Raw genomic sequence first — 24,463 nt, 5'->3', positions numbered from 1 at the left:
GAGAGAGAGAGAGAGAGAGAGAGAGAGAGAGAGAGAGAGAGAGAGAGAGAGAGAGAGAGATTGGCCCAAAGTCATCCAGCTGGCTTTCTTGGCTAAGGTGGAACTTGAACTCATGATCTCTCACTTTCTAGCCCAGTACTTTGGACATTACATTTATATAAAGGCCTAGGAGCCTCATAGATTTTGCCAAATAAATATAGGGTGTGGCAACAGCCTACTGCTCTGTTTGGAGGTATACCTATTAAAAGACACTTAAAAAGGCAAAAGTCAAGTGGTAGTGCAGACAGAGATGAAGGGCACAGGTTGAGAGAAAGTGGTTTAACAACACCAAGAAAGTGAATTATTCAAAGCTAAACAGAGATTTTAATCCAGGTATCAGATTATGATTAACATTTTATGATCACTCTCTAGAAAGACTGACATTGCGGTCCTAAAAACTGTTAGTTGAGAACAGAACCTACTGAGCTGTTAGTTGAGAATAGATCCTACTGAAATAGATCCTTCTGACTAACTATGAAAAATATTATCCTCTCAATCAAATATACAATCACTGCCATCAATACTACGGTTCATGGAGTTCCAGTGATGTTCTATTCTTCAACAAATAACTCTTGGTCTGAATGTAGTGATGTTATTAGAACTGCTATGGAAACCATACTCTTGAGTTCAGGATCTAGAGCAGGGGCAGGCAACCTTGGCTCTTTTATGACTCATGGACTTCAACTCCCAGAATTCCTGAGCCAGCTATGCTGAAGTCCACGAGTCATAAAAGAGCCAAGGTTGCCTGCCCCTGATCTAGAGCAATGTAGGAAAAAGTTACACATCCAGAAAGGGAAGCTGATTTACAAGGTAGTCCAACACCAAATCCCATTTGGTGATACTTGAGAATTAGCTGCTCCTTCTCACCTATAGATTTTGTAAATGTTTCTTTGTTTCAAACCAGCAAGGAGAAGATGCAGAAATGGTTTCTGGAATTCTTCCCAACCCCTTAATAATAGCACTGCACAAGGCCACAAAACAAGGAAGGAAGACAAAGAGGGATTTGGAATGGAGGAATCAGCAACCCCACAGACTGATTGCACCCCCCATAGGAAAGCACTGGGGAAATTTTCCAGGATTTCTTTTCCCCACAGACCCTGGCCCATATCCACCCTATTTCCAAATTTCATTTTTATTTTGTTGGTTTCTCTTGCCGCATTTGATCCCATTTTATTCAATTTTTAAGAAAGTTGTCCCAAAGGTGCTTTTTTCAAAAAGATAACTGTACTTTGTTTTTCCTTGAAGACGTTTCGCTTCTCATCCAAGAGGCTTCTTCAGTTCTGACTGAATGGTGGCGGATGGAAGGATTTAAGTCAGAACTGAAGAAGCTTCTTGGATGAGAAGCGAAGCGTCATCTCATCCAGTTGCGCTTTCAAAAAAAAAAAAAAAGCACTTTTGGGACAACCATGACCTGGATGGACTGACAATCTCCATAGACATTTGTAGAAAGTTTTGCTGTTGATGCAGAGACAGACATAATTTCTTTCCAACATAAAGCTTCTGTGCTAAATTTTGTTTTGTTTGAGAGAAGATGAGGAATGACATTTGAAGAAGAAGCAGTCTTTCCCCCCCCCCCAACACACATACGCAGACAGAAATGCATCTTGAAATGCTGTAGTCCTTCTTGTACACCTGTTACAGGTACTGCAGCTGAGGGAACAGGAAATGCAAGGTATACTGGAACTCTACTTTATTGTTATAGGGCATAATAGCAGGAGAATCTTGAAAACCTATCAGAGTTTCTCTCCGATACTAAACAGAAGCAGGTCAGGATTATCATGAGTTTTTCTTATTACACCAGGGCTAAACTGATGTTTACTTAACGCTTCCTTCCTCAAGGTTGTCTCCATATTCCCCTATATGTACACATAGGTATACATACACACGAGGTCAGAATTACTATTCAGAAAGTCTTGGCATACTGGTCATATTCAGGTTGCTGTTTTTTGTAATTATTTAGCAGCTTCTCCTAAATAAAGGAATACACAGAACCGTGCAAGACAGATTCTTCTTTTGATCTCTAGCAAGAGGCAGACCTTGGAAAAAAAACCAGCCCGAAATTCTTCAGGAAGGAAAGCGGTACTCTTGAAATCCAGTGGCAAATTCAGAGGTTTATTAATGCAAAGAGTATTTTTTAAAAAACTAAATAGCTCAAACAGTGACTTTATACACATTTAGTTCCCCATTGCAATTAAATCCTCTATCAGATCAGAATTCTATTAGCTCCAAAGGGATTCCTGCTGAAAAGATCTTTTCCACAGCTGCCCTTTCCGTGATCTATACTTGCTCTTTATATGACTCATAGCAGATTAGACAAGCCTTTTCTACCCAAATTCATTCCACACACATTGGTCTTCAATTCACATATTCAGCCAAAAGGAGCAAAGATCTTTGACTATATTGGCTAATGTTTATGGGAATTGGAGAGTAATGCACCTGGACAGGTACCAGTTAAAAACAGCTTCCCTAAGCTATACTTTGCTAGAAGAGACCTAGATCACTGCTGCATCTAGGACATGATAGAATTGTCCCAAGACACCTGGTGAATTTCAAAACAGTTAAGCCCATCACGAGCATGGATGGGCTTCCAGTGTGAAAGACACCCCCAAATTCTAAGAAATTATTTCAGAACCATTTGAGAATTCTTTTAATATCTCAAATAATTCTGAATATCTTTTTTTTTTTTTTTTTTGCCAAAGTTGAGAATATTTTTGAACTAGCCAAGAGATTTTTGCCAATCGAGATCAAACTGATGGCTTGGAAAACCCTTCTTAATAGGATAACACAATTTTGGCTATTGTTCATTGATCAAATTTTGCTTCCCTTTTGAACGTCTAATAAATATGAGAATTATTTATTTATTTTTATTAAATTTATATGCCGCCTGTTCAAGGAGACTCTTGAGTGGCAAATTAGGTTGCCCAGCATTCCCTGAAAGCTCCGTATCGAAGCACAGGGAAAGTTCCAGAGGTGACATCACCATAAGTCTCTCTAGTGATATCCAGAGAGCAAATGGAAAAATGAAAGGTGACTCCATTCAACTGACATGCAAGGACACTCGGTGGAGGAGATGGACTGTTTGCAGAGGACTACAAGTTCCAGCCTGCAAACACACCTCTGTTTAAACTGAGATGACTGAAAGCTATGTGTTTGAACAAGAACAGCAGTCTCAGATGCTGAACCAACCACCTTGTCTTCTGCTGGAAGAATACCGAAAAGGCCCAGTGTACTTTCTGACTCCTGTACATTCGTGCTTTTTGGATCAGACTAAATCAAGAGGCAATGGGGGGGGGGGAAGTAATCAGAAAAGGGTTACCTTTTGGGGGCTTCGTGCCATTTCATAATCAAAGCTGTGATGCTTTCATCAGCTTCAAACTTTATTTTCCCAGAAAGCTTTTGGCAATCTTTTAGCAGCTATTTCATCATAGTTTGTTTTTAAGAGAGCTACAAGCTTAATTGTATTTTTCTTCCTAGTGTTTTCCCACAAGTGCAGAATCTGCTTTTTTTTTTCTTTTTTCTTTTGGACCAACCAACTATTGATTCATTGGTTGTGACAGGAATTGGCTAACCAGCTTGTCATCCAAGCCTGACGTCATAGGCCAGTGGTGGCGAACCTATGGCACGGGTGCCAGAGGCGGCACTCAGAGCCCTCTCTGTGGGCACGCGTGCCATCGCCCCAGTCCTAGGCCTTCAGCTGGGTTTTATAAAACCTTTTCACTTTAGGTCTCTGCCGCCGTGTGCAAAAAAAAAAAAAGTCCAATTAATCAGTCAATTTCAACTTCTCGTGGGGAAAAAAAAGATCTTGCAAAGTTGGAACTGATTGATTGAACTTTTTAATCCCACCCAGTCTGCCGTTACCACTGCAGCCATGCTCACCCAATGGACCACACCCACCCAATTGGCCACACCCAGCCAATGGGCCACACCCACCCAGCACCCGACGATGCATAAGTGGGTTTTGGGTTGCAGTTTGGGCACTCGGTCTCTAAAAGGTTTGCCATCACTGTCATAGGCTAAGACAGAGTGACTGGCCCAAAGTCACCAGCTGGCTTTCATGCCTAAGGTGAGACTAGAATTCACAGTCTCCTTGTTTTCTAGCCCTGTGGCTTACCTACTAGAGAGAACTGGCTCTCGGCTTAAGCTTTCCCTTTCTTTCCTTAATACTCAAAAGCATCAGGAAGAAAGAGCCCTGGCACTTACCTTTGCTTCATCATTAATGTCCCAAGTGAAGGAGATGGCATTATAGGCTATCTCTTCAATATTATTTATGGTGTTAAAGCTCTCCTTATAATCAGCTGTTGACAACAGAAAGGAGGGAAAATATATTAAAATAGCTTAGTTGACTGACAAACACAGACACAAATTAGGCAAGCAGTCATTTTTCTTCTGAACTGTCTTAGAGAAGACAAAAGAAACCTAAATGTTTCTCTGGGCACCCCTTTTAAGTTTTTTTTAAGCACAGTGCAGGAAATGAAATTAAGAAATAGCAAAGAAGACAGGCAATACCTGCTACCTTTGTCATGCCCTCAATTTTGCTTGAAAAAAATGTTAGCCAGCACAACCAGGATATGTTGCTCTTCATAAAAACTTATAATAAAGGAAGATTTGCATGTGTGTCTGCCTTTAAGTGCTAAGCATTAATCCCCACTTTTATTTACAAGAGAGAAAAAAATTGACTGCAACCCAGCCTTCAAACCAAAGGAGCTGGAAATGGGCCAATCACAGCTTGGCTGTACGCAAATGGGTATCTGTAATGTCATCTTTCATCTCCTTGCCCAAACTGTACCTAGGGCTTGACGCCTGCCAGCATCTCAATCTTGGAACCTGTTTTGCAACCTCAAAGTGTCCTTTCAGATCTCTGACTAAGAAGCAATAGCAGCTTTGCTCATGTGAAGAGTGCCTTTCCCTTCTGCACTGAGTAACAACTTCTAATCCGTACATTTGTTGAGCCAAGAAGCTCCAGGGTTGATGGCATGAACTACAGGCAACTTTGAGGCCAAAGGGGTTTTGGGGATAAGAATTTTTTTAAAAAATGCTCTTTTTGGGAAGAGGGACAGAAGAAAAAGAGGATTCTAAGAAGTGATGACTGAAAATGTAATGAAGTTCAGAAAATACGATTATTCAAATTTCTGCAATGTTCAGATATGATGAACTTGATATAGGCAGATGCTGCAGCACAAAGCCCTAGCAGCCATGGCCAGTGCTATTGGAGCAACCTTGCAACCAGCTGCTTGAAACACAGTCCACCCTATGAACCATTCTCCAGCTTTTAGCATTAGATTCGTTTCAACGTCCCTTGCAAGTTCAAACTTCTGTTACTCAACTATGGATCCATTTGACCGAACGATTGGTCGGTCAATTGACCGAGCAACAGAGATTTGTATATTTGTTTAAATCTGTAATTCCCTCCAAACTGAGATGTTCTGATGGCCAGTTGGATTTCCATCTAAACCCCCAAAAGAGGGGCAGACAAGACTGGGAGCCATGGAAAGCATTGACTGAAGATGGTCCTGAGCTCAGAAGCAAACGCAACACTTGAAACCTGCTAAGTTGAGTTTTGGCACCTGCTGCTTGAGAGCTTCTTACCTATGTCAATGCACCTTTGTTTAGCTGTGTGTTGCCTGGAGTGCCAGTACTTCCAGTGCCTGAGCTGATCCTCCCGGCTTTTGTCCTCAGCAAATACAACCATGATGACACTCTGCAAAGAGGAGGAAAGAGAAAGGCGGGGGGGGGGGAGGAGAAAACCTTCTTTAACAACAAAGCCATATGGTGGGGATGGCAGAGGGGTGGGGGGTGCCTGTTTTTTGCTGAAGGGTGGACAGCAACTACCCAGGACTAGCAACTTCGGAAATTTATCTCTGCCATCTGTATCGGTGGGCTCTGAGGGACAAAGGAAGTGAGCTTTCCAAATTGAGAAGCACAAGCTTCTCAGATTTGACGAGGAGCCGCAAGGAATTAACCACGAAGGGTGCCCTGGAAGCCAGGGAAAAGGCTATAACACTTCCTCTTTCTATTATTCAGAACAGCAACACTTTTCTTTTAAAAATCTCACAGGCTGAAAAATAACGTTCTGGAGGTAGGATCTACAACAGCAGCAAAAGCAAAAAAAATCCTCAGACAATAACTTAATAACATTTCAAGATATCAAAACTCGGAATAGTTTAGGAGGCAGCATAATAATAAGTAGGCTGATTACGTTCTGTCTTTCAATGGTATTTCAAGATGTTCCCTACATTCTTCCCAAAGAAAGGAAGAACCTCTATTTAAGTCTGGTTCATTATAAGATCATAATCAGTTACATGTTTTTGCAAAATTAAACCGGCCCAGCCACAAAAATTTGTCATTGTTCATGATTTCATACTTTTTCATGGATAGGTGTTTTGATGTATGTGAATATTATGAATGAAGAAGCTAGTAATTATTTGTCAGCCTGATCTACCTAGTGATCGCTGTCAAGGGCATAAAGAAAGAATTGTACACATCTGGTCCAAAAACTACTGGGCTAAATTTAGATTACCACTACAGACTGCAAGCAAAAAAGATGTATTTATATTCTAAGGAAAAACTTGCTAAAAATGGGAGAAATAAGTTGATGGATCACATTAAAGTCAATTGAGAATAGTCATGGACTATTTATAGTCCTACAAATTATGGGTAAGCCCATAAGAAATTTGGGTCATCTACAAAGGAATCATCTCCCCTTTTGCACACCAGAAATGCTGTTACAAGCCTTTGCCATTAGTTTCTTTCCTACACACTTTCTTTAATTATAACTCACTCTAACTTTACTGATGGGTTGATGGATTCTTTCAGCACCACTAATTTCCTTCAGCGTAATGGGATAAAACTGGCCCTTGTTTAGATAAGTCATCGTATTATCTCCTGGCTTCTGCCGAAGTGATTTTGAAGCTTCCAACGTATATTCAAAGTTGTTCCTGGAAAAATTCAGAACAAGGAAGTTTTACAAACAACTTATTTCATGAAATCATCCAAACATAACAATCCCAATCCCAATGTGCTAGATGTTAGAGCTGAAGAACAAATAGTGGGACTGCCCATAAATGGCAGATATGTGAGAAATGCAGGAGGATTGGAAATGTAAGATGACATCTTCCCCTTGAATGAGGCAGAGGGTGTGCAGAATTTAAAAATGCCACCAGAAGTATCTAGAACAGCGGTTCTCAACCTATGGGTCGCGACCCCATTTGGGGTCGATCGACCATTTCACGGGGGTCGCCAAGCAAGGCTGTCCGCCATTTTTTCCCCTTTTCCGGCGGGTGCCTTACCTCCCTTGGGCTGGGCCAGCTGGTGGTCGGCCTGCTCCGTCTCTGCTGCTTGCCAGCTACGCCTCGGCCGGCGCAAAGGCGGAACCACGCATGTGCGGCGCTTCCGGGCAGGGAAAGTCCTCGACTTACAACCGGTTGGGTAGTCCTTGACTTACAACCGGTTTAGTCCTCGAATTACGACCGGTTTAGTCCTCGAATTACGACCGGTTTAGTCCTCGACTTACAACCGGTTGGGGGTCGCGGCATTAAAAAGGTTGAGAACCACTGATCTAGAATTTGGTACTCTGATTTAAAAATCTGATGTATCTCGATTGCTCAACTGCTGTGAAAATACTACACTCACTAATCTACACTTGGGTTACAATATTTTATATCTGGGTAGGATGAGAAAAAACACTGCATAGAAAGTAATAAGAGTAAAATAATAACATTTATATAATGCTTTCGAAGCACCTCATTTTCATTGTTTGATTAAAAGAGCCTCTCCACTTTCCGCCAACACAGAGACACTCTGATTAAAGCCACAAAAAGAGTGCCTGAGACCCACTAATGTGTTTGTGGTAGAAGCATTTTCTGATTCACAGCTCACTTTCTGTGGCACACCAAAAGAGCAATGAAATACACTTCCACAGACTCAATGTTAATCCACCTGCTTTTCTTCGCGAGGCCACACAGCTTTACAATCTGCAACGCCAAACTTTTAAGTTTCAAGCCAGGGGTGGAAAAGTACCTCGTTTTACCTATTCTTGTGTACATGTTCTGATTCATGTGATATTTCCAAAAGGATTAGGGGAGGAATGGCCAAATCTCACCACTCAGGGCTTCCGTCTTTCATTTCACACGCACAGCATGAGCAAGAGGAACGAGCAAATCTGAGGTGTGCCATCAGAACCCAGCTGTGGTGTAAGAGCTAAATTTGCAGGAAAAGACACTTACCCAGTAATGCTTTCAAATACATAGTCTTCAGAATTCACATTGGCCATCCGAAGATTCAGTTCAGAAGGGAAAAAAACCTGGAGATATTAAGATTTCAGACAAACAGCCTTTTTAAAATAGTACTTCAGCACTAAATTTATCATTAATAGAGTATTTGTTGACACCCATAATTCAGATATAAAACAAGCTTAGTCTAGAACCAGGTAACCCATGTATCACACTAACATAATTTGCTCACATTCAAGCTGAGTGAGCCACATCCTGTAAAATGAGCCATGTTCTCTTGCTAGCAATTTCATACCGTACAGAAGTTGCTTTTGTTTTAAATTTAGAATTATATACCCATATCCAGCCTGAAAAAAAATCTTCTATTTCTAATCCACTGGACTGAAATTTCAGGTTTACATAAGATTTAAATAGGAACTTGATATCCCTGGACAGATTAGTAAGTACATTCAGAATCAGAGGGGAAAGGAGAAGGAATGTCATTGTTATTTATTCTCAGAGCTTTTGAGTAAGTTTCTGCTTTTAAGATGGTCAACATTCAAGTAGCCAAAATTCTAAAATCTGCATTTTTAAACTTTTTCCAACATAATCTCATTATGTTTACTCAGAATCTATAGTGATTATCCTACGTGAATGTCTATAGCAGAGTCTGGACAATGAGCAAGAACAAAGGGATGACATCTGGTACATCGAAGTTCTTATAATTATTCCCATCTATTATGTTGTTAACAAAAATCCTGTTGCTTTTCCTGTTTTTATGATTTATGTAGCCATAATTTGCAACAGTAAGAACTTATTTTCATAATTCTCTGGAAGGCCAATTGTCTAGCCAAGATCACATTCCAATGTTATGTTATGTGGCTTTTACTTCACCACTACAGAAGACCCAGTTCCAGGCAAAGAACCCCCATAAGCAAAAGATGCAGGCTACTTCTGTACCTCTTGCACACCTTCTTTAAAAGACTCTGAGAAGGTGGAATCAGGAGTACGTCGCTGGGAATTTTGAGGCTGGCTGTTGGTGCTAAATTGGTCAGTGTTGAGGCTCCGATCTAAAGTCACCACCCTCTCAGGTGCTTCTGGATGATAGACATTTGGAGGAATGCCCACAGTAAAATTATGCGACTGAGTTTCTGTCTTGATTGGATGGGTGGGCATAGAGGCAATGGAGACCGTGACTGTAGTATCTGGAGTTGTCAGGTGGCCCCTTTTGTCCATGCCCATTTGGGAACTGTGTGGAAGGACAATATTCAAAGGCATGTTTTTCAAGACTTGCACTCTGTTCTCCCCAGCAGAAATAAGTGACTGTTCCGTCAGATTTGGCATACTGTTCCTAAACAAACAAGAGAACTGATTGAGTGGTAGATTAAGCGTGTGGCAGAAAGAACCAATTTCAAGAGGAGAAATGCTAATGCTGAACCCTTCTTCTATGAATGATTCTCTGTTGCTACCAGTGAGCAAAAAACTAATCCAGACAACAGAAATACTAAGCACTGAGGGAATATTTCTGACCCTTCCACTATTTGTTCCCCCTTTTTTTATTTTCTTCAGACTAGAGATAAGGGGGCAAAACAGATGCATACAATTTTTCTTTCAAACTTAGCATTTTTGAATCACAAATTCCTTAGCACCATCCTATAGTTGGTATGTCTAGCTTGCGGCTTTACACTGGCAGTTGTATTCACAAAACACACATTTTCATCAGAGTCCAAGTATCTCAAGTATAGACACTGCAACTATAAACTAAAGGCCAAACAGGCAAATCTAGTGCTGGTATAGCCAAAGGTAGCAAGTTCACATTGCATAATTAGTTATAAAAGTACCATCAGAAACTGCTAACGATTGAAAGATTCAGCTCATAATTGAAAAAGAGAAATGGGAAACTTTTCTTCCATAATATTTGAGTTCCCTCAAATCTGAAGCTGAGAGAGAAGTCGGTAGTCAGTTGCAGACTCTCCTTTTCAACTACTTTTGATGAAATCACAGAATTCTGAGCTGTAAAGGGGGAACAATAATCATATTCCATCCACTTTTCAAAATTAAGCTACAGCATTTTCTATAGATTTTAAGAAGAGACTGGACAGCCATTTATCTGAAATGGTATAGGGTTTCCTGCCTGAGCAGGGGATTGGACTAGATGACCTCCAAGGTCCATTATTATTATTATTATTATTATTATTATTATTATTATTATTATTATTATTATTATTATTATTATTATTATTATAGATCTGTAGTGATAATCTGGACAAAAAATATGAATGACTTTTGGGAGATGCCTAGTGTTTGAATTTTCCAATAATTTATAGTTATATAAGCCACACACTTCTTTATTTGATGTTAATCTACCTATATTAAGCCGAGAACAAGAGTAGAGTTACATTTGTATTATATCTGGATAAACTCAAGCTTTAAATGACTCGAAAAAGTCTTTCACTGGGTTCATATCTTGCACTAATTAAACCATAACTTGGTTGATTGGTTTTGCCATACAATAACGTGACTTGCTAACACAATTATTGCAGCTAATCAATTTGTATAAGCCAAGATACTTTGATTTAATCAACAGCTGAGGGTAAACAAAATCCTGGTGTCAGCTCAGTATAAAAAAACCAAATCTCAATGTAGTTAAAAATTATTCATTTCTTTAAAAAGGATCCTAGCTTAAAACATGTATATACACATTGCAAAACGGAATACTGAACCTTTTCCCATGATCTTGATCAGACTGGTCTATATCTGGTTTCACTGCAGAAGTTCTCCTTTCCCGGGGAACCTTAGAATATGAAATGTATCAATTACTTTATTAAAAGGACAAAAACTAAGCATAATTTTTAGGATATTAACAATTACTGGAACACATTGTATCACAAATACATTTTGAAAGCATAAGCATTTGGCTTGGAGGTATCAGCTAAAAACAATCAGTCTTGTTTCAAAGCTAACAACAACTGCTTTATCAACTGAATAGGAGATTATGGCCAAGACATTCTATTTGGTATATCTCCTATTTCAGTTTAACATTTGTTTTTAAGGCATGATGCAAATATTGTAGCAATTCTACAGTCTAAAAAAAAATAAAAATGAGTAACAATCACAGCTTTAGTAAACATGAAGTAGATTATCTGTACTTTAACAACATTTTTTTACAAAGCAATTTGCTCAGTATCCTCCAGCATGGAAATCTGCTGTATCAGCAACACCTTTGCATCCAAACATTTTTGTCTGCTAAACACAAACCATATAAATGACAGTGGGAACACCCTCTTTAAGCAACTGGCTATTTGTCAAAAAGACAAGAATGTTGTACAAAATGGCTTTAAGCACAACTTAGCAAATCAGAGGTGTGTGTGTGTGTGTGTGTGTGTGTGTGTGCAGTCCTACGTGCGTCAAGAAGCACTGGAAAAATACAGACTCAACTGTAGGTAGTGCTTTGTTTGCTTGTAAGTCAACCACAATCCACCTTGGAAGGCTATCATAATCAGAACATAGAATTTTCAGGGTTGGTCTATAATGTTTCAGGAATTCTGTTGAAACTCCAGGTTCAGTAGACTAATAAAAGATGAGATGGTGATGATGACAATGATGATAACAATTAGATTACTGAATCCCTAAGGATTCTTGGCAGTTTACAGATAAGACACATAAGAAACTATGCATAATAATCATACATATGCATGATAATCATACATATACACTGCTTTGATTTAATATACAAATACTGCAAAATTCAATTAACCAAACCAAACCAAAATGAAATAAAGCCCCAAATGCCCTTACAAGAGCTCCCTTCAGTCTGGCAGTTAGTTCTGAAGAGAGATCAGTACTCATACTTGGGTTTGGCTTATCACCTTAAGGAGGAGAGAAAAGTAGGTAAGGGTAAAGGTTTCCCTGTCCAGCCATGTTCAATTCTAGAGTGTGGTGTTCAAGTATTTAGGTCTTAATAGGAACATGAGGCTGACAAAAACCCATACAATTCTCCATTGCTAACCCCTGCATGAAGAATGCAAATTAAATCCAAGCAGTCCCAAGCTTCCATGAGCTACCTTGTAGTAGTCATACAAGAGGCCCAAAGCAGCCGCACTGTCCTCATCCCCGTTGATGCTCATCATGGCTTTGGTAGCTGCTGTAAGGGGGTTTTCAAGAAAGGATTTCCAGGCTTCATCCTCACTAGTGTATGGTCGCCTTTGGGAATAGAGGGTATCATTCTGAAGAACCAAGACAGGCCTTTTGCTTAAGAGAGAGAGAGAGAAAGAAAGAGACAGAGTGAGAGAGATTGAACAGAATACAATGACCAGTACAAAGAAGTTGAACACAAACTTTGATTGGCATCCAGAAGGTAAAGTACTTCCACCACCCATGAAAGTTGTGTGTCAGACTACAGTGCCAGTGACCACACTTAACACGAATCTAGGAGATATGAGTTGTCTTACACGCTAAGCCAAAATGGTTAGATTCAAACTTACCCAAAACAAACCCACATTATGACTTAGGATGAAATATTGGATGACAATCCGAAGGGTACCCATTCTCTGAGACCCATCATCGTTAACTGACATAGTCTGACTTCATTCACAAATAAACACAACATTTTGTAAGCTGTGCATATCTTGCATATTAAATTAACAACTTACACCTTCTTGGCCAGGCTCAATCCATTCTGCAGCAAGGCTATAGCACACAAACAAAGACACTCACAGACTGTTTCCCAGCTATGGAACTTGGCATTCAACTTTATTATTATACAATATTACTATCCCAATTTTATTTTTTAGGAATCCAAGGAGGCAAAAGATCTTCATTTTCATTAGCTTTTGATGATCAAAATTTAGAAATTGTACACAGAGACTTAAGAATGTTGATCCCATTCCTTTTTCAATGTTCCTCTAGGGTCGTGAAACTCTAAGTTTCAAGTGCACTGGAATTTCAGTATTCCCCATCATCCTGATCAGCCAAAATTAATATAGGAGGGATTTGTAACCTGTTGTACATTCAAAAATTGATTTGGTCTTGGAATGAGCCACCAATGAATATCAGATTGGGCCATGACAAAAAGAGGAATTTAATATCATTATTTATATGTGACGCAGTTAGTATGATTATCACCATTATGCTTCATCATTTTCCACTTTGGCCTGTTAAAATTTCAAATGTGGTGACAATTTCTGGAGGAGTTCTGCTTACTGTACCCCAATGAGAAGGACAGACAGCCCTAGGGCCTTGCTTGCACACCCCCTGACTTAAGAGATGTCTTATGCGCTTAAAGGACATAAGGATCTGCTGGTATTTGCCTGACATCCAATCAGATGATTAGTCAAGACCTCCCAGTCACACCTGGGGATTTGATATACAGGTAGATAACAGGTATAACCTCGCTGGAATTTAATATGTAAGAGACATTTGTTTTTACAATAAATTATTATCTCCCATTAAGTTTAAAACTTAAAGTCAACATATTTCTAGAAAAAGCTTCAGAGGAGTTACTTTTTGTAAAACAAGTAATGCAAACTTGAAAAGCAAAAGGCAAACACACAAATCTGTATTTTAAAAATATCAATTTTTGATTTCTATGTTTTGGATAGAGTCTCAAAGCTTCCTCTCCTCTGGTAAGCTAGAACACAACAATTAAGAGCTACCTGTAGCCTGACCAGTGCTGGATACATTCAAAATCTCCTCTAGCCAGCAATCTTATCCCTATCAATTCAAACTGTGTAGAAAACAGTGTGAAAGGCAACACCGTTTTTGCCCTCGAAAGAGGGCCCAATTCAAGTGAGACTTTTATTTCTGGTGACTCAGATTGATTAAACTCAGTGATTTGTCTATTTCAGTGGTTCTCAACCTTTTTAATGCCGCGACCCCCAACCGGTCGTAAGTCGAGGACTAAACCGGTCGTAAGTCAAGGACTAAACCGGTCGTAAGTCAAGGACTACCCAACCGGTCGTAAGTCGAGGACTTTCCCTGCCCGGGAGCGCCGCGCATGCGTGGTTCCGCCCCCTGCGCCAGCCGAGGCATAGCTGGCAAGCGGTAGAGACAGAGCAGGCCGACCACCAGCTGGCCCAGCCCAAGGGAGGTAAGGCACCCGCCGGAAAAGGGGAAAAAATGGCAGACAGCCTTGCTTGGTGACCCCCGTGAAATGGTTGATCGACCCCAAATGGGGTCCCGACCCATAGGTTGAGAACCGTTGGTCTATTTCTTATTTCAGTGTGCACACTTATTTATCTATTTATTTGATTTCTATAGCTGTCCAGAGTCAAGTTGGTTAAGTTGGGCAGCCATAGAAATCGAATGAATGAATGAACAAATAAATAAACAAACATTGTGTGTAGACGGAAACTTCACAGAGTAAGGCCCACTATCTAAAGGTTTTCTTTGGCTAGAAAATATGTTAAAAATATTCAACACAGAATTTTTTTTTAGGTAATTTCTAAAATGCTGTTTATCCAATATCTGTTTTGTTCCAGCAGATGAGATAATACTGCTTGAGCTGGCTTTAAACCAGTTAAAACACAGTTTGTCCTTGAGTGTGCATAAGACTTAGTATTTAAGACAAAATCAGTTTTGCTTCGTATGACATATTTCTGGGAGGGGTGGAACCACATGTAAACATAAGAAACTATCAGTCCTTGAAGCAAAAGTAGCAGAAACTTACAAAGGACAATCTTTTCTGTCAGACACTGATGTTGGGACCTATAATTCCCACAATACCAAGCCAACAATCCCCAATTATCTAAAGGCCACCTGGCTGGAGAAAATGAATCTCACTCTTGATCACACATGCCCCCCCTTTTTTTAAAAAAAAGTATAAAATATGGCTCAGATGACAGAATTGTTGGTTTCATAATTCGCTGAATAATAACCATTTCCACAAAGTACTCATAAAGGATTCCACATCAACTTGTAGAGTAATAACATTGAGAGGAATACCACAAGGCTCCAACTGTCCAATCTTTTTACTAACGACTTGGACCCAGATGATTATCATATTTCCAGATGGCCCAAACTAGAAGTGGTTAACAATTTAGAAGAGGAAGAGAAAAGACCTAGTCAGACTTGAACAATGGGCCAAAACAAACAAGACATAATTTAATTGAGAGATTTGCGAAATCCCAAAGTTAGGGAGTGAAAAGAAAAGGTGTAAGTATAAGATGGGGAGCACCTGGCTTGGTAGTAGTATATTTGAAAAATATTTAGGTGTTCTGTAGAAGATCACAAGTTGAACATGAGCCAATAGTTGTAATGAGGCTGCTAAGAAAGCAAATTTTATTTTGGGATAGATTAACACAGAGTCCAGAAGCAAAGAATAGAGCACAGGAAGATATTGTCCCAATCTGCTCTGCTTTGCTTAGATAACATTGAAATAGCTTGTTGTTCTTGGCACTGTGGTCTAAAAAGGATATTCAACAAATGAGGAAATTCAGAAAAGGGCAACCAAAATGGTGAGAGGATGGGAAATCAAGTTCTGCAAGGAATTACCTACATATGTTTTCCTGCAGAAGAGAAGACTGAGGAGAGGTATGACTGTACACTTCAGATTGTCATACTGAGGAAGAAGTAGAATTGTTGCTGTTGGCCTAGGGCAGTGGTGGAGAACCTATGGCACGGGTGCCAGAGGCGGCACTCGGAGCCCTCTCTGTGGGCACACGTGCCGTTGCCCCAGCCATGCCTCCCCCCGTGACCCCCTCACCAGCAGCCCCCCTGGAGGAGAGTCGTCCCCGAGCATGACCCACACGGAGCAGCGTAGCCAAGGACATGGCAGCCAGGCAGCGTAGACAAGACTCTGCCCTCACGTCCCATTGCGCACAGTTGATGCTGCGGGGCGCAGGCAGAGGACGTGGCTGTCATGGCACTGCTGGGCTGCCTGGGCGATCTGGGGTGGGCCCTGGAGGCAGTGAGTGGCCCTGCAGGCAGGCAGGGTGGGGGCGGAGCGGGAGTGGGGCAGGGGTGGAGTGGGGGCGGTGCCAGTTTTTGGGCACTCGGTCTCTAAAAGGTTCGCCATCACTGGCCTAGGGGCAACGATCGGAACCAATGGCTTGAACCTCACAGATTCAGGCTACATAATTAGGAGGAGTTTCCTACCAGTAAAAGCAGTCAGCCAGCAGAACAGCCCATTTCATGGACTGGTATATTCTCCTTTAGAGAAGCAGTCTGAGCATCCATTTGTGCAAAGTGCTTCAGCAGCAAGGCAGAATAAAATAACCTCTGAAGCCCTTTTCAATTCTATCATTCAAACTTTCAGATTATAGAACAAGAACTGCTGGATTTGCTCTGGGCTACAATTTGTGTTAGGGAAGGACAGAAAATCACCTAGAGTTCTCTGAAGTTTTCAATCTATTGGACAGAATTCATTTCTCAACTGCTTGATTTATATGGGGATGGAAGCCAGTGAGTTCCACTCTAACTGAAATATAGATGTGAGATGTGGTCCCCACTGCCCCACAGGGCAATCGTGTGGGATTTCACACAGGATATATTTTTCTCCCCCGTTACTCATGTAGTATTTTCATGAAAATACTCAGCAGAGATACCTAAAAAACTGAGGCATGGTGTAATATTTACTACTCTCTTTCAGTAAATCCCAAATGAAACAATAGATTTAGGTATCTTAGTGACCAGCTGGATTAAGCCAAATTATGTAACCTTGTGAAAGGTACACAGCCTAAGGGGCATTCTGGGATTTATCACCATACCTAAAATCCAAATGATGCCTGTCAAGCAAAATAGTTTTTTCCACCTTCACCTGTTTTACCATCTGTACACTCTTCTGAAAAATAAGGATTTGTCCTATTAAAAATCCATCTGTAGGTAACATCTAGAACAGGCTGCTGCTCTTTCAAGAGCTGAGAAGTTTCATTCAGTCCATTTAGTTGTGAACTGTTACTGTTACAAGTCCTAAAATAGTTAAAATTTTAATTCCGTGATGAAAAGCTAGGTTCTAATGGTTACTTTTAAAATCCTAGTAGGACTATATGTAGAGATCTGGCTTTGAAGTGTGGCCTGGAATGCGTGTGGGTGTGCATGTTAGGCCAGTCAGAATTTCCTTAAATCAAAAGCATATTTTCCTGGGATTGTATGTCTGCCACTGTGTGTGCCCATGGAAAGACACAGTTTCTTGAAGTAGCTGCTGACAGGTGCAATGTGTATTCCAAATCACCTTTTCTCTGTTAAATCCAGAAATTAGCACAGCTCTAAATTCTTTATTTTGTGGGACCATGACTTTATACATGCACCTTTTTACTACATCATCCTGTCTGAACATCTATTTGTTTTACAATCACATCAAATATATTGAAAGGGTGCCTTTGTTGGTTGAAATTAGACTGGCATCACCAAGAACAGATTTTCTCTAATGGCAACAAGAATAGGTTAGAAATGGGGTGCATTTTAACTAGTTGTTAGCAACTGAAAACATCAGACAAGATTTTGATTCTGCAGGGTAAATGCAGTTGTTGCTTTCCGTCCTCTTTCTCTACTAATTCCTTTGCCTGCCTAATTTCCTCCCTAATCTATTATATGGCCAAGCTAAAATTCTACTTGCTTCAGAAGTCAAGGCAGGTCCAGCGTTTACAGGTTGTTCTGCTATATTTAATGGAACAGTTAAGATTACCCAGTTTACTGTTGAGGTCCTTCATCTGGAAGCTCTGCCCATACAGTCATGAAGGATTCCCAAAATGTGTGAGAAGTTCTGTGCAACACTTTCTACTTAATTCCCTCCCTTATCCTCTAACAAAGAGCCATGAATAATATGCATGATTTCTCTAGCAGATTAAAACTGCCCTCATTTACATAACAACCACCCAGTGATTAGTAGATGTTGCACCAAGATTATGCGCCTGCTTGAAGTCTCCTATCTTCCTATGCGAGCTGTCGCAGTTTAGTAATAAATTTAGGATTAATTCAGCCCAAAGAGTACAGGACAGTTTTATTATTCCTACAACTTCAATGAAAAAGTCATCCATCTCCAAAAGACACCTGCATATGAAATATTTTGATGGACACTAGTCTACCAAATAGGTATAATCGAAAATGTATTTTAAGTACTAAGTCTTTAAGAATTGTCCAACACCATCTGTAAAGTTACTATTACTGGCTGTGATTAGATAGTCACATACATGGTTTAATAGTTTAAATTAACATGGTTTAATGAACCACAACCGAAGGGGTGAGAGAATATGCACTATATACTAAACAGATCCTATTATGGTTTAGTGAAATAGGTGAAGCACAATCTGTGTAGCATATGGAAGGGCACACCAAGGTATCTAGTAAGCCAATGAAGTGTTGGAAGATTAGGAAGCACTGTAAAAGGTTCTACTGGTATTAAGGGAGATTCTACCCAAAGCCACGTCAGTTTTCATGAAGTGTTTGGGTTTTGAGGTCCTTCACTTCTTTTCCAACTACTACTGCTCAGGGTAGAACAAATTTCATCCAAGACCTCAATCAGAATTAGGATTTGGATGTGAGTTCAGCTAAGTGGTTTCTTACAGTGGTGATTTAAAAGTTCAATATTTCTGCATAATATGACCTAAAGCAGTGGTTCTCAACCTTTTCTTCACCAGGGGCCCCTTTAAATACCTTTTGTGGCCATAGACCATGGGCACAGATCCCCAAGACTTAACTCAAGATTTAAGTCATAACATTTCTTCAAGCCTTCACAGACCCCCTGTGACGTCATGCCACCCACGGGGTCTGCAGGCCACAGGTTGAGAGCCGCTGACCTAAAGGATAATTTGTTCTCCACACAGTTCCTAAAATTAGATAAAGACAACCAACTTAAACAAATGAGTCAAAAGGATTGTACTTATTCATTTCTGGGTAAATTATTGTGATATTTGATACAGCCATAAGATGGCCTAGTAACAGGAGAAATTATGAGGAGATGGTGTTTTTTCCTAAAAATAAATATAAAATAAAAATAAAAAATAATTTAGTCAAATTATACCATTGTTAATATATAAAAAAGGCAAACTCTAACTACATGTTTTCTGCACCATTCCCATTGCATCATCCCCAAATAAAATCCTCAGATGCCTTAAAGAGCTAAGCTAGCTCTGTTAAAAAGGAGTGTAGAAAGAATTATCTCTAGAGCTATCCACAAAGCCCAGGGCTTGGCAGTAACTCAACCCCTGAATAAAACAGCAGGTTCTTTTAGGAAAATGAGACCATGTTTTCTAAAAAGCCCGCAAAATGTGTATATTTCTGATAGCTGCCCTGTGTCAAGTTTTAAGTTCTGATGAGTTGACTGGCAGAGTGAACTAGCCATACAATACTAAAAAGCATTTGGCATGATCTGCAAATAAGTCTTCTATTGTGCTTGTAATTACTTCATAAGTACCACTTTGTTTTCTGCTTGAATAATTTGCAAAAAAAAGAGATAGCAAAACATTACAGCAGTAAATGTTCTATGCATTACAGAGATAAAATAGTTATAATACAGAGGATGTTCAGATGACAAAGAATTGGGACTTTTCTTGGAGTCATGCTTACAGAATACAGAATAAGGAACTTTATCTTTCCCAGGACATAGTGAAATATAGTTCACTATGTTCTGGGAAAGACATAGTAAACTTAGGACAGTTCTACTAAAAGCACAGCCAGTGACCGTGGAACTAAGAGCCAGCAAACAGACTGTAATTCCTCTCTGGACAAGAGGAGGACTTGAGATTGCCCACAAGAGCTCCATTCAATTCCTCCTCATGAAGAGACTGCAAGACAGGGGTCTCTGGTGGATTTAGAGCTCTGGGAAATGAGGGAATAGCTATCTTACTCAAACTGCAGTTGGTATCTTTGAAAAGACACTAAATTCACATATTTCCTTTTCTAATCATTTTTGGAAATTGTTAACTGCTTTGCAGCTGTTAGGAACCTTTGGTTCAACAGGTTTTACAGCACCAAATGAGTTTCCTTCAAATCTTAGTGAAAGAAGCTTTAAATACAAGTTTAAAGGCTTGTATAGATGTTTAGTGAACAATTTTAAAAGAATCAGTGGTCACACCTCCTCGATCAGAGCTCTATAAAGCTAGAATAGCCAAAGAAGAAACATATTTAAGAAGTTTATTTCTTTTAAAACTTAAAAGTACAGAACATTCTTGCTCCTTCTTTTGACTACCAAAAAGTTTTAGCCCACCAGAAAGTTTCATGCACCAATCAATTGTGTCCACTTAACTTTGGCTGTCTTGTATTTTTTTTCCTTCTATCTAATGAGTATGGATTAGGGTTATTGATGATTGACAGTTCCTCTGTGAATTTATGAACCCACGTACTCACAACAGGGACACCTCACCAATCAATTATCTCTGCAGTGGGCAAATACTTTTTAGACATATTTTAACACTAGCGGCAGGAAAAAGGGAACAGGTGCCACTCAGGGAATATAAATAATGGCAACTTCAGTCTCCCCCAACAACCACTGTTTGGAACCAGACAAGGTTTTATATTAAATGGGGACAAAAAAAATACTTAAAAAAGTTAAGAGAACAAAGAGCCAAATACAGAGGAGTTCGCCAAACAAAAGACTATTTAATTTCATGGTTTGATAAAGCAATCTCTGATAGTTTTAGAGAGAATGAATTAAACAGAATAGCAAGTCACATTTGCAAAACCCTGATAATGCAAATAGCTTTGATTGTCTGGTCTATTGAAAAATAACCATGCAATCACAGAACCAGTTTCCAAATTCTGCTTTGGTAAAGGACTATATAGAGAAGTGGTATTCCAGTAATAACAAAACTAAATACATTGGCTTCACATAAGTGTACATGAGGCATTTAAACATTTTTCACACTTATTAAATCTTAACAAACAGCACAGCTGGATTTCATCTTTAAAAACAGCTTGTCAATATACATGAATTCTGCCAAGTATTCTCTGTGATGCCTTTCAGTAAAGAAAACAAACAGAGCACCCTTAAAGGCAACAATTAAAAAGTATGATTAATAGAAAATATTCCCCTTCTCTTATGCTGGAATACCATTCTAATGTCTTACAATTTTAGAGCACAGCAGTTTTCCCCAGTGATTTAATTACTATCACAGGAAAATGTAGTCATTACAAAATGAAGAATTCCAGGATTCAGCATAACGACTCTAGTTTTAGACAAAAATCATTGGTGGTGACTTCAACAATACCTACAAACTACAGGATAAACCATCTACACTCTGAGCTTGGTTGTTTTCTCGCAGACATTTCATTACCCAAATTAGTACCGATGAAGCTACCTAGTTTGGGTAATGAAACATTTGGGGGGAAAAAAACAACCAAGCTCAGAGAGCACCAAGGATCCTTCATTTCAAACCTGAGTTACAAATATTCTCCTTTATTGGTAAACCATATATAATCACAATGGGATCAGCTGTAGATATGGATGAAACTACTGTGTGGGACAGATATAAAAAAGCAACAAAGGGAAACAGGTAGCTAATTCTGCAGGAAACTCCTCCAATTCTAGAAGTCAAATTTGCTCTTACCATAAGAAGTGTTATCCATACTATCAGGCCACATAGCACTAGAACAAGAAGCTTTTACAGTGGCTGACCTCCAATTCTCAACAACCCTCCATGGTAATATACAGACATGTGTAACTGAATGCAACCACAGGTCCTCTTACAAAGAGACACGTATATGTTGCATCGACAGATCAATAAAGTCCAGGTTGCAAAACAGGAAGATGAGAGGATCCATACAGATTCAATTTTGGAGCAGCAATACATTCTCAAGATTCTTGCATGGCTAAATGGCTATTGAAGCATAAAATTAGATTTAGAATTTGGGAGCCCAAAGAATGACAGCTTTCTGTCTGCAGCAGTGTTCTGTCCCCAGAGCCAGGACAAGCAGTGATGTATTCTCAAAAGGTGTCTGGTCTCTATAAATATTATATATATATATATATATAATTCTAGCCAAGATCTAATAAGCTTCTCCATGAAGCTGCCTTTAATAAAGTTCCCTTCCAAGAGGTAGCCTTCTATATTTACCACGGAACACATAATTAAAAGAAATTTTTAAAAAGTTATCTCAACATATAGTAGCTAGAAGTGAAGCAAAAATATTATTAAAGGGGTTCTCAAGTCTACCTTGCATGCAATCAGTCCAAAAAGCCAATCCCCAAACTTACGTAGCCATTCTTTTATTATAGGTAATAAAGGCACAAACACTTGAAAAGAGACTCATCACCACACACAAAATAAAATCATGGCTAAGTGAGATTACTTATCACTTTATACGTTTTACCCATGCCACATATAAGGTCATTTTAAAAATGTCTACAAAAAAAAAAAAAAAGCCGATTACCTGGACAAATCCACCTTTCCTAGGGAGTGATTTTCATAAAAATCCATTAGTTTTTTTTTCTTCAACAAGGCTGTCTGATATCCACGGAATAAGCCTGCACATCAGGGCCTACCAGAATCTCAGTCTCAAAGCTCAGCAAAATCTTAAATCAACAGCATTCAAAGCAATTAACACAAAGTAATGATGCCCCAATAAGGCAGCTCTCTCATTGCCCAGCCCTTGTCCTCATCTTCAAAGAAGAAGGAGAAAAAAATATATATATGTACAGCCCTTCATTAAGTTTCTGCACTAGATAAAACAGTCAGAGGGACAGCCCTGGGCAAGGTGAAGCCTTGCACTGGAGACACCTCTGTGGACATTATCCCCCCCCCTCTTTTTTGGAAGGTGGGGACCTTAAGCTCCTCCCAAGACACAAGTGATTATTCATCACACTCAACATTTAAAGAGGCAGTGGTGGAGAAATGGGGAGGGGGGAATGACAAACCTCTCAGCGTGGATGTCAAGTTTCAAAGGCAAGCTCTTCTCAGTCATGACTTCAAGTGGAAAGAGCCATGCAAAATCCAAAAAAAGCAACTAGACTGCTTTGGCCAAGTCAATCCAGAACATTATAAGGCAGAGAATAAAGAATGTCACTGCTGTCTCTTCTGCCTTGGGGGGCACTGTCCCAGGCATTGCCGTTCAAATGCACTGATGAATTTACTTGCAAATTCAATCCGGATCTAGCCAAAATTGAACACCTATTCCCCCATCGGATTCCACTAAAGACCGCTGCCCTTAACACTCTCTCTTCCTTGTTGAATCTCAAGACGGGCCGGAGTGTTTTTATCCTTAGCCGGATCGTTTCCTAATAGTGATCGGGTGGACGAACATCAACAGAACACACACACACACACACACACACACACACACACACACACACACACACACACACACACACACACACACACACGTTCAGCCGGCAACCTCTTACACGCGCGACCCTGCCGGGCAGGACTTGCTCCCTGAGCAAATTGGCGCGGACTCTCGACTTCAAATTTCAATCGCTCGATCGCCTGCTTCGAACTCGTCCGACAGGTGCCCTCCAGTAGGATTCTCAATTCTGCTAAAGTTACACGCCAGCTATGTATTATGGGACTTGTAGTCCGACGCTGAGGGAAGACCCTAGTGAAGGGACGCCCATTCCAGCAAAGTAACACAACCTGATTTCTGGGAAACGAGCCACGAAGAATCGATGCACCACCCGCTACTGGAAATATTTGGGAGAGGCAACGTGCGGGTGTAGGTTGTGTAAAAATGGAGCTGGGACACAAACTCATACAGGTGGTAGGCGCAGGTGTCGCAAGTACACGGAACCTACGCAGTCTTGACCTAACCTCCACACAGACGGCGAGATTATGGTCGCTTTGGGATAATTTTCGGGAATCAGATCTGGTCGCCTGCAATTGCACACACTTAAACCGGGTCGACTGCCTCTTTATAACGCGCTTCAAATAGACTGAATCTTAACCAGATAAGCCAAGATCCGCTGCGAAGGTTTACGAAGGGGCGAGGAGGATCCGGCGCGGCTGCTTGGGTCCCCAGCCCTCAAAAGACTCCGGATCGCTTCGCCCCCTCCACCATTAATAACAGCAATCACAGTCTGGAAAAAAGTGACAAAAATCCCACGGGAGGAGGGGGCGGAGTGTGGGTTAGGGGTAGGCACACCGGTCCAACCTGCCCAGACTCACCCCCTTTTCCTCTCCTTCCAGTCTACCCAGCTTGATCACTTACTTGTCGTATTCTTGTGTCATGTCTGGCAGTCAGTGGGTGGCAGAACTGGCCTGGCTGGTTGGGACGGGAACTTGCCGCGGCCCAGGCGAGTTAGGGAGGGGATGAGGAAGAGCAAAGAAGAGCAGCAGAAAGAAAGATCGTCC

General features: G+C 40.3%; 1 protein-coding gene across 2 annotated transcripts in view; it reads right to left on the bottom strand.

Moving 5' to 3' along the window:
- GRHL1 (grainyhead like transcription factor 1) overlaps positions 1-24,463 on the bottom strand; it is a 65,828-nt gene extending 41,365 nt beyond the window's left edge. Inside the window, exons 1-8 of one of the 2 annotated variants that reach the window (XM_015820255.1) lie at positions 24,321-24,463; positions 12,311-12,497; positions 10,970-11,040; positions 9,207-9,597; positions 8,262-8,338; positions 6,818-6,974; positions 5,626-5,737; positions 4,240-4,334 (exon numbers count right to left, since the gene is read on the bottom strand). In XM_015820255.1, coding sequence (XP_015675741.1) covers positions 4,240-4,334; positions 5,626-5,737; positions 6,818-6,974; positions 8,262-8,338; positions 9,207-9,597; positions 10,970-11,040; positions 12,311-12,497; positions 24,321-24,340 — 1,110 coding nt within the window. In that variant the 5' untranslated portion in view covers positions 24,341-24,463. Of the gene's footprint in view, positions 1-4,239; positions 4,335-5,625; positions 5,738-6,817; positions 6,975-8,261; positions 8,339-9,206; positions 9,598-10,969; positions 11,041-12,310; positions 12,498-22,550; positions 22,608-24,320 lie in introns of those variants that run through there. The other variant, XM_015820254.1, reaches the window with a different exon arrangement.

Source organism: Protobothrops mucrosquamatus, unplaced genomic scaffold (genome assembly GCF_001527695.2).
Source record: "Protobothrops mucrosquamatus isolate PMUCROS unplaced genomic scaffold, P.Mucros_1.0 scaffold1100, whole genome shotgun sequence".
Lineage (NCBI taxonomy): Eukaryota > Metazoa > Chordata > Lepidosauria > Squamata > Viperidae > Protobothrops > Protobothrops mucrosquamatus.
This window is presented reverse-complemented; position numbering and strand designations above follow the sequence as displayed.